The 10,727-nt window shown below is 34.6% G+C and overlaps 1 protein-coding gene across 3 annotated transcripts; it reads left to right on the forward strand.

The window, feature by feature from the left end:
- The first annotated feature begins 174 nt into the window (after nucleotides 1-174).
- On the forward strand, nucleotides 175-10,590 carry LOC106050820 (tRNA-dihydrouridine(47) synthase [NAD(P)(+)]-like). Of its 3 annotated transcripts, none has more exons than XM_056038415.1 (12): nucleotides 175-290; nucleotides 1,992-2,259; nucleotides 2,363-3,182; nucleotides 4,794-4,835; nucleotides 5,127-5,279; nucleotides 5,556-5,672; nucleotides 6,238-6,417; nucleotides 7,806-7,896; nucleotides 9,343-9,421; nucleotides 9,831-10,019; nucleotides 10,241-10,369; nucleotides 10,501-10,590. In XM_056038415.1, exons 2-12 carry the CDS (start codon nucleotides 2,039-2,041, stop codon nucleotides 10,571-10,573), a joined length of 2,094 nt encoding a protein of 697 aa, XP_055894390.1. In that variant the 5' UTR covers nucleotides 175-290; nucleotides 1,992-2,038; the 3' UTR covers nucleotides 10,574-10,590. The 3 variants fall into 3 exon arrangements, with proteins under 3 accessions (XP_055894390.1, XP_055894309.1, XP_055894252.1); XM_056038334.1 differs by having other exon boundaries at nucleotides 221-325; XM_056038277.1 differs by lacking the exon at nucleotides 175-290 and adding an exon at nucleotides 1,378-1,432.
- The last annotated feature ends 137 nt before the right edge of the window (nucleotides 10,591-10,727 follow it).

Genomic DNA, 10,727 nt, shown 5'->3' on the forward strand with positions numbered 1-10,727 from the left:
GACCATAAGAAGTCCCTCTATACTGTCCATACCGGTCAAAATAAACATAGATCTAAATCGCAAAGGTATAACTTTTAAACGACGATGCAACATAATGCGGAGTCTGGGTCACAGACCTATATAGGTTTATGGTCTGGGTATTATTTTTGTTGAGATTCTTGGCACTGGTTCAACGAAACTTCAAGGGAAATAACCTGTCCCACGCGTAATGGTTCACATGTAAACAGTTACAGTCTTAGTCTACTACCACTAGTCTACTAGATCTAGAATCTAGTACTTCTAGAATCTAGGTCTATTATAAATCTGAAAATCAAAATTAAAAATAGTGAGAGAGTTTAACTAGAGATAGTCTGAGATAGTACTAAATAGTAGAGTATAAGTATAGACTCAGAGTATAAATCTATCATCTACATTACACTGACCTGATTAGACATTGTCAATTGTCATTATGACATGATTATCATTAGATCATTCGAGTCATAGAATTATTAGAATTAGTAATTAGACACTAAGAGTAAGACACTTCTTAATCATTACTTCATAAGACATAAGATGATAAGTCGATAAGTTCATTTAACATTGAGCAGGGGAGGTGCTGGACTTAAATCAGTTACTGATCTATAATCTAGATCTAGACTCTATATATATTATTTATTTATTATCCTACATTTAATTCATTTATTATCTCACTGATGTCCCTGGCTTTTACAAACCTGAAATCATAATTTTCTATTGAAGTAGTGCTTTTATTAGTTTTACTACTTTTAGAAGAACTGTAACTGTAGCATTTATGAGCCTATCTTTTTTATCTTTTAATTAAGATGTTGTAATTATTAGTGATTAGTATAATTTGTAATATCTTCAGACTTCACTGCCACTAGTTTATGCAGCTTAAAGAGTTTGGTATAGTATATATATAGTTTGTCCATCGTGGTTCGATGATGACCACTTTGTCATCCAGGGGGCTGAGGGCTTTGCACTGGGGTTTTATGCCTCCTCATGTGGCTGGTGAGACCTATGTGAGCCCGGAATGTTCGGCTGCACACTGGGCAGGTTATTCCAGCTGGAGCTAGTGTCGTTTGTCTTGCTTTTCTTTTCTGGCGTTTTTCTTCTGCCTGCGTTGTTCTTTTTTCCTCAGCAACCTGTGCGCCAGTTTTCACAGCGTGATGCCATGATGCTCTGTCGTGTGCCTCTGTCTCCCAGGTGCCAGGGTCTATGCTGAACGCCTTCAGAGAAGCTTTGAGGGTGTCCCTGAAGCGCTTTCTTTGCCCACCTTGCGAGCGCTTTCCTTCGCTTAGTTGGCCATACAAGAGTCGTTTTGGGATGCGGTGGTCTTCCATTCTGAAGACGTGACCTGCCCATCGCAGCTGGGACTGCATCAGGATTGTGTGGATGCTTTGCAGACACGCTCTTCGAAGGACTTCTGTATCTGGTATTTTGTCTTGCCATTTGACATTTAGTATTTTTCTCAGACATGTCATGTGGAAGCGGTTTAGTCTCTTTGCATGTTTACTGTACACTGTCCATGTTTCTGAGGCATAGAGCAATGTAGGGAGGATGACGGCTCTGTAGACCCCTAGCTTGGTGTTTGTGGTGATACCACGTCTGTTCCAGACATTTGTAGACAGTCTGCCATAGGATGCACTGGCCTTGGCGATACGCAGGTCGATTTCACTATCGATTTTTCCATTTCTGGAGAGTGTGCTGCCAAGATATGTGAATTTGTCCACTGCGTTTATATCCTGTCCATTTATAGTAATGCACCCCTTGGTATAGTAGTCTTGATACCAAGAGTATACATAAGAAAAAGAAGTTTGTAAAAAGTTTGAGAAAATTATCCATATGGGAGTTTGTAATAATATGATAAGGACTTATAAAAGTTCAATAACACTTTAAGATCCCTTTTTGGTGTATTTTGACTTTATATTATTTGGAATGAAACTGTCATGTTTTGCGAGGTAACATTATATTATTTTATCTTTGGTCCTCAGACGTTCTACTTCAATCACTGAACTCTTCCAATTCTGCTATTGAAAACATGTCAGATAAGTTAGCTATCAATGAGATTCCTGTTGATGATACTTCAAATGGCATTGATGAATTGACTGCTTCAAAAGGTATTAGTGAATCAGCCACTTCAGATGGTATTGTTGAATTGAATTTATCCAGTGACATTGCTGAAATGGAGTCCAATCCTGTGTCCCAAGCTAACATTCAACCGAACCTACAAAAACCTGGCTATGCCTGCATAAAATCAGAGTAAGTTTATTGACCTTGTCAACACATTGTCATGCTATTTTTATTCTCTGATGTTTGTTTTGAATAATAGGACTAATAATGCAACCAATGTATTTGGTTTCAGATTTCTTGTGACTAACTACAAGCCTGTAGTGCTGACAGAATTTCTCTCTGATGAGACCAAACTACAGATAGAAAAAGAAGTGTGCACTTCAGAGGCTGAACCACCTGCCAAGAAAGCTAAACTAAAAGGTAGAAACAAACATCGTCCAAGAAATGAGAAAATTCAATCAAAGGACAAAATGTGTCCTTCAATTCTAAGAGATCAAGTCTGTAACTATGGTGACAAGTGTATATTCAGCCATGACAGAATTGATTTCATGAAGAGAAAGCCGGAAGATTTAGGAAATTCTTGTTATCTCTTTAAAACATTTGGTAAATGTCATTATGGTCTGACATGTCGTTTTGCTAAAAGTCATCTTTCAGAAACTTTGGAGAATGTTATTGACAATGAAATTTATCAGAACACAAACAAAGTCAAGGCAATTAATGAATTAGCTGCAGAAGTAAAAAAAAAACTGTGGAAAAAGAAGTATAATTTTCAGGCTGCAGATTCTATAGTTAAAGAAGTCAATAAAAATTTCCAAATGAAAAATAATTTAAACTTACAAAAACCTTTAAATAGTGAAGATCATCGTAAGGAATCACTAATAGAACAGCATTCTGAGTCCCCCAAACAACAGACTGATCAGTCTAACTCAATTAAACAAGAAACTCCAGAAAATAATTTACCTGCTAATAAGGGGAACACTCTTGATGAAAGGACCTCTTGTACAACAGAATTAAAAAGTGAGTTATCTCAAATTCCACAAGAAAAAAGAGAATGTGTTGGCTGTCTTCTGGATGAAGAAATGATTCCACTTAGACCTGCAGAGAAACCTAAGGTAAACAGGTGTTACTATCTTCCTATTTTCTATTTTTAAACAAATGTCTTTAAAGGTAGACTTTTAAGATGGGATATAGTGCAATGTACACTGTTAATAGTTAAAAAATTTGTAACCAGTTATGTTTATACATGCATGATATACTAGCACGACACTGATTATAAATTTAAAAAATCCTCCTATGGATCAGTCTGGTCCATTTTATATTGCCCCCACTTTTTGACGTGTGAATTCTAATTCTAATAGAACAACTAAAAGATAAAACACATTGACTTTACACCTCCAATTGAACAGATTGATTCAATTCACCACCTTACACATGCATTGTTTGTATTCTTCTTTGGCCCAGTGGCCCAGCCATTGTAGTCCACAAAGATATTCATAATTTAATTCTCCACCTTACTCTTGCTTTCTTCTTTGGCTCATCCTTTGTAGTCAATAGTGTTAAACTATCTTTATTTCTTCTTCTCCCACAGAATAGTCTTAGCAACCCACAAACATTTTTTTAGGCCATACAGCAGGCACATATAACAGACACAAATTTATTTAGCCTGCCATTTATTATAATCACCATTGCTTTTCTTTGTCCAATATAAGTCTGAGAGAAGAGCTCTTACAAAAAAAGTCCCTCCCCATTAATCCACACGCACAACTTTGACATTTCTTTGGTTCATCTGCTCTAGATTCAGCCCCTTTTATAACTGCCCAGTGTCCTCCCAAAGTTCTTTGCCCCATAAAATTTGCATGTGTTTTGCCTCCCTTCACACCTAGAATCAAAACACAGACACACTACTGCTAAACACTTAGATGCAGACAATTGATAATCAGACTATTATATGGCACCCTTATTCTAGAAGATGATGCAGATCTGGCCCTTATAAAAATCTTGGCTTTCCATTCTAAAAAATAACAGAGATCACTTTTCATACTTTAGTAATTTCTTTCTCATGAAAAAAAAAATCTGTGCTTATACAACTATTCACTTTTGTTGTTTTTTTAAACTTGAAATATCTGATTGCTTTTAATTAAGTCTTATTATAAGTTTTTACTTTTTTTTTCTCTCTAATTAAAAATGAAGGAAAAGAGGAAATGAAAACATTGTTTGACATGGATGATGAATAGAAATGTGTATTCAAAGAAAAAATTCAGTTGATAAAAAAGTTGACAATGGTTTTCAGATATGTTATGATAGCTCAAAAATGTTTAGTAATTTATTCTTTTTTATCGCCCACTAAGTAAACAAATCAGTGTTGAATGAGTAATGGCTTTAGATGTTATAAAGTAAAAGTAAGTAAAGTACCCATTTCGTCCTGGTGATCTATAGGGCAGATGATGTAAAAGTCATCCGCTTCCATAGCTGACAGTTAACAAACGTGGCCAGCACAATGACCAACTATTTTACTTTCCCCAACTAATATCAGGCACCCATTAGAGTTGGGTGGACTCTAAGAATCCCTGAAATAACCACAGAAATTTCAACCCAGAACCCCTCAGTTCAGAAGCCAAGTGCTTTAATACTCAGCCACCGCGGCCCATATTGATGTTATATATATACTGGTATTAGTTTTTGTTTTGTTTTCATTAAACTCATTCATTTTTTTTAAATTTCAGATTGATTTTAGGAATAAACTCTACCTGGCACCTTTAACCACAGTAAGTGACGCATTCTTCAGTTTTTAGAAAATGTAATTAACCTTTTATAATTTTCTCATTTCTTCTATTTAAAATGAGTCTATAACCTGCAGCTCTTGTCTACATTATTATTTCTAAACACTGCATTTTATAATGTTAATAATCTCTGTACTTCATTGTGTTACTTTTACCTTAACCCTTAAAACGCGTGTGGTAGTTTAGCCTCTAAACATTAGAATTGTGTATGCACTCATTGTAAAACAGTTCAGCACTTTAAGGGTTAAAATACCCCTCTGTACTTTTTTTAAAAAGGTTGGAAATCTTCCATTTCGTCGCATCTGTAAAAGTTATGGTGCAGATATAACCTGTGGTGAGATGGCCCTGTCCACACAACTTTTGCAAGGGAAACTATCAGAATGGTCTCTAATTAAACGACATCCAAGTGAGGATATATTTGGTGTGCAGGTATGTAGCATTAGCTACTAAGTGTGAAGTAACAATGACACCAACCAAGCATTAAAAGTCTTTGACAGTCAAAGCTTATATTGAACAGGGTTATATCATTAGCTCATCTGTTTTAAAGTTTTAAATTATAATTCTTGTCTGATCTGGTTTTACCAGACACAGCATTTTTGAAGTAGTGAGAATTTTAATACAACAAGATTTGACAAAAATATTTTACAAAGCTTTCATCATGCTTGTGTATAATAATAATTCAACCACTTCATTCTAACTATTTAGCTTTGTGGAGCCTATCCTGACACAATGACAAGGTGTGCACAGCTTCTGAAAGAAACAGCTCAAATAGATTTTATTGACATCAATTGTGGATGCCCAATCGATTTAATCTGTAAAAAGGTACAATCCTCTCATGCAGTTTTATTCACATATAATTATGTTTTAAAAATCATATCTTATAACAATGTATTATGGTCAGTTGGTTAAGCATTTGACCACTGTTCAAGAGACTTGTATTTGAATCTAGAGGTGAAAATAAATAAAAGTAAAATACAGAATTTTTAATTGAGACTTATGATATAAAAAAAAAATGACATTTTGTATTTAAAAAAAAATAATAAAAAATTTTAGTTGACATCTTAGTATTTATATTTGTTACTTTATTGTAAAGTGAATGTTAGAATTTGAACTTGAGTAACTACATACACAAACAATAATTGATGTTTCTTAAATATAGATGTTTTCTACATAATTATTTGTAAAGTTCTCTGTACACACAAATCGAGATCAGAAATGAATACACAAACTAAGCATTCATTTTGTAAGTAAATATTTTGCACATAGTGATAATCACCAGACAGCTTAATATTGATGTTCACTATAAACACAGAAGCTAAGTATTGATGTTTGCTTAACACTTAAACTTAAGCATTCATATTCTATTATTCTATATATCTATGTGTAGGGGGCTGGAAGTGCTTTGCTGAGTAAACCAGGAAAATTGGAACAAATTTGTCGTTCCATGAAAGCAGTAATGGGGGATATGCCACTGACAGTGAAGTTGAGGACTGGTGAAAGTGATGGGAAGAATGTTGCTCATACACTTATTCCTCGTCTCCAATCAGCTGGAGTTTCACTTGTGACAGTAAGTTTCAAGATTTTATTGTGTGTATTTAAATTGTCAGAGCTGCATATGTTGGCAGCGGTACGTGACGTTTTGGCGCCGCCGTTTTGGCGACGGGACGTTTTGGCGCGAGCCGTTTTGGCGACGGGACGTTTTGGCGCGAGATATCATTTGACGATAATTTAATAAGCAAGTAACTTTTATAATAATGTTTATTTCACTCTACCATAATATTGTATGTATAGTATGAATTCTAACACCGTTCAGCGATTTTTTTTTAATTATAAAGGTTTTGCTTATTTCATGAATATAGGCTTATAATAGGTCAGATTCCTGAATGGTAATGATATGCTATATGTGAGTTATGCTAATCGCACTGGATGACATTTTTGGATTTCTTTCCAAAAGATTTTGTTTTTTATTTGACATTAGTGTAATATACGAATTAGCTAAGTGTCACACTGTAATATAACAAAAACCATGTTAACATCTAAAGCTCTATTAGGCTGAATAACGACAATAACTCCACACATAGTAAAGATCAAGACTCGGAATGTGGTCAGTACAAACTCTAACGTGAATCCACAAATGTAAACAAACACTATAGATAGATAGATAGAAACAAATTCACAACACTAAGATACTTTGAAAAGATATATTTTGAGAAATTGGGTAAGGGTGATTTGGGTGACACACCTCGCATTGAAGCAGGTAGAGTTAAACAAATGAAGACAAGACCAGCACCGAGCACTGGTCGTTGGCATCATGCGTCTGGCGATCATCTCCTTGGGAATGGTCAATACATGTGACACCTATCCCCTCTCTTCTGCTCACATTTCACTCCTTGTATATACACTTTCCTCTACCCCTCCCCACTCTCACGCGTAAGACGATAATCTGTTTCTAGCATTCCACTTGACATCCCTAGGTGCGAATTTATAATCCTTAATCTTTAATTCCGAGAGCGGCCCAAAGTCTACCTCTACACAAACACACATTTACATTTAGTACGTGAAAAATATGTCTTAACACAAACACTCATGCAAAACATAGATATGAATAATTCTTTTAAAAGAAATAATACAATAAACGTACATAATGTATATCGCGCCAAAACGTCCCGTCGCCAAAACGGCTGGCGCCAAAACGACCTTCGCGCCAAAACGGCGGGGCCAAAACGTCCTGCTTCGGTTGGCAGAAATGAGTGCATCATTGTACCAAATGATGTTAGCCTATTTCTAATGCATGGTAGATCAAGACTCAGCATTTTGCCCCCCAATTTTTTTTTCTTTTGGTCCATGGTAGATCCAAGGCATAGCAATATGCCACATTTTTTGTTTGTTTTGTTTCTTTAGGTCCGTAGATCCAAGACAGTTTTTTTACCAAAATTATTTTTTAAATTTCTTTAGCTCCATGGTAGATCCAAGGCACAGCGTTACACCAAATTGTCTGATTGGAATTATATTGCTGAATGTGCTGCTTTGGGAATGCCCATTTATGGTCAGCCTTTCTTCTTTTTTTTATTTATCTAATTTCTGAATCATATATTGTTCTAAAACTTTGGTACTGGTACACCATTAACACCCTTCCTCTCCCCAAAATCTGGTAATCTTTTCTGGTTGCTGCTTCTGAAAATACTTTAAGAATAATTTTGAACAATAAAAAGCTGTAAACAGTGAAATAGAAGTAAGAACACACCAAGAAAAGATTTTATGTTACGTTAACTTTATTTATTATTAATTTTAATATGCTATCTCTATTAGCATTCTACGTTCAACTGACCATATAGCATATCACTTCATCTGCAGTTCACTCATCCAAATAGAAAAAACAAAGGTCTCTTAGTTTGTCAATACACAATTACACACAATAGCATAACTGGTCAATCAAAACAAACACACTTACTATCACTATTAGTCAGTAGTAGTGTGCTGTGCAAAGTTACTGATTAGAATGTATAACATTGTGTCGCATTTAAGGTAAATATTACAATAAATAACTTTGTTTGTTCCTTGATTGAATGCGATAGAAGTTTGAAACTGGAAGAAGAGCTTGAATTAGTTTCAACACACTGTGATTTAAGCTTTAAAACTTCTTTAAGTACAATTTATAATTGTAATGAAAGTGTATTTATTGAAAGTACTGAGTAGTCAGTTGAACGCCTCTAATAATTTCTTCTAGTTTTTTTTTTATGCTCTAATGGCACTAGGGTAGAAGGAGCACTATTATGAATTTGTCTTAGATAATAAATATAGCTTTTATATAGCGCTACTTTCATGCTTATAGCATGCTCAGAGTGCTTTGGTCCAATCTCATTTGTAGACCAGTGGGGGGAGGAGGTATCTAGGAGTTGGTTTTCCGTGCTGCCTTTAGGCGCTTAGTAAACACTACTCTGCCCGAGTCGGGTGTCGAACCTTGAGCCACCTTCTAGGTAGCCAAGCCAAGCCTAGTTCAAGCGCACTTGGCCTCTCGACCACGCTTCCCACAATTTTGAAATAAAAAATGTGTCTGTGTCTTTCTGGGTGTTTTATTATTGTTTTTGCATTTGTAAGTTATGGTTCATTGTTAAGCATACTTTCGGTTCTTGCTTGGATGAGCACTCAATGTGCATGGTATAAAGGAGAGTACACATTTAGACATTTACCTGATCTTGAAATAGCTCAGATATTAATTAGACATACTTGTTCTCTTCTGGAGTGACTGGTTTCAGCTGCTGCTAGTTTAATGAACTGCAGAATGTTATGTACCTTCTTGTATTAGACATGCTCTTATTGTTGTCTTTAGTAAACTGTAAACTATTTCCTTCTGTTTTTGAAAAAAAAGTGTCTTAAACCATGTGCCCTTAATTTTGTTTATAGTTTTTTTGTTTGTAGTTCTGGAGAGCATTGTATTTTGCTCAGGTGATATTTTAATAAAAGTGATGTCCACTATTTTTTTTGTTATTAGGTAATGGAGATATTCTGAGTTATGAAGATGTTAATTTACACATGCAACAAAGTGGAGTCAGTGGAGTCATGATTGCAAGGTCAGTTTGTAAAATTATTATTATTATATTTTGGTCATAGAAATTTTAGATATGTGTTTGTTGTGCAACTTATACTTTTTTTTTTCCAAATTGTTTTTTAAAATACCAGATATACATTTATACATTTCTGAAATAAGGATTTTATAGGCAATTCATGTTAAAGAATAATAGTCATTTTGTGTGACACTTAATGTGTTAGTAACTAACCTACTAACACACTGCTGTTTTTCTTTTTAACATTAAATTTAGACATATTTATTTAATTTTAATAGCAAAACAGAGGGCTAGAGTGCTGAAACATTTTAATGTCTTCATTTTTTTTTTACCGATATTGTTAGATTGTTTGTCAAACCTGTAATAAGTTTAGATAATTTGAATTTTTTATTCAAATAATTTGAATATTTTCCAGAGGAGCATTGATCAAACCTTGGATATTCACCGAAATCAAAGAAGAGAGACATTGGGATATCTCTTCTGGGGAGAGATTCGACATTTTACGGACATATACAAATTATGGCCTCGAACATTGGGGTTCAGACCAGCAGGGTGTAGATAATACTAGACGTTTTCTACTGGAATGGCTTTCTTTCTTGCACAGGTTAGGAGTTGTTAGATACTGGTAACTTATTAAAATTAACATCAACATTTTTATTTTATTATAGTTGTTTTTAGTTTTAATTTAACATCAACGTTTAAAAAAGCTTTTCTTATATATGAAAATGAGTTGTGTAGCATGAAATTCAACAGGTTTGTACTCACTAGACTTGGTTCTGTGAGTGTGAAAGATGTTTTGGTTAGATGAATATTTTCTATTTGAAGGTATATTCCAGTGGGAGTTTTGGAAGTGGTGCCACAGCGAATCAATGAAAGACCTCCTTATTTTGTCGGCCGCAATGACCTAGAGACATTGATGGCCAGTGCAAGCTGTGCAGATTGGATTAAACTGAGGTAGGTGTAAAAAAAAATAACTGGATGAAACTGTCACAGACTGCCTTAGAAGTAATCTCAAGTGTTGCAGACTAAATGTAAAAATTTAAATTGACAGCATAATGAAACAAAAACTTTGTTTTTCTTTTCAGTGAGATGTTACTGGGACCAGTACCTGATAATTTTCACTTTTTACCAAAACATAAGGCTAATGCTTATCAATAAAGAAATTTTAAAGTTAACACATTGACTTGTCATATATTTTTCTTTTAAGACTAAGACTGCTTTTTTTTTATCCCTATGGAAATTCCTGGTGATTACTTGTATTATAGGGTGCTAAGCCAAAGCATATATCATATAACCAAAGCTTTCTATTCAT

Source organism: Biomphalaria glabrata, chromosome 1, assembly GCF_947242115.1.
Source record: "Biomphalaria glabrata chromosome 1, xgBioGlab47.1, whole genome shotgun sequence".
Taxonomy (NCBI): Eukaryota; Metazoa; Mollusca; class Gastropoda; family Planorbidae; genus Biomphalaria; species Biomphalaria glabrata.

Excerpts from the sequence above, each read along its gene's own strand:
- LOC106050820 (XM_056038277.1), top strand. The coding sequence starts at position 1,393 with ATGCTTTGCAGACACGCTCTTCGAAGGACTTCTGTATCTG. Across the intron at positions 3,183-4,793 it reads GACCTGCAGAGAAACCTAAG|ATTGATTTTAGGAATAAACT; the intron begins GTAAACAGGTGT and ends TTTAAATTTCAG. Across the intron at positions 5,673-6,237 it reads TCGATTTAATCTGTAAAAAG|GGGGCTGGAAGTGCTTTGCT; the intron begins GTACAATCCTCT and ends ATCTATGTGTAG.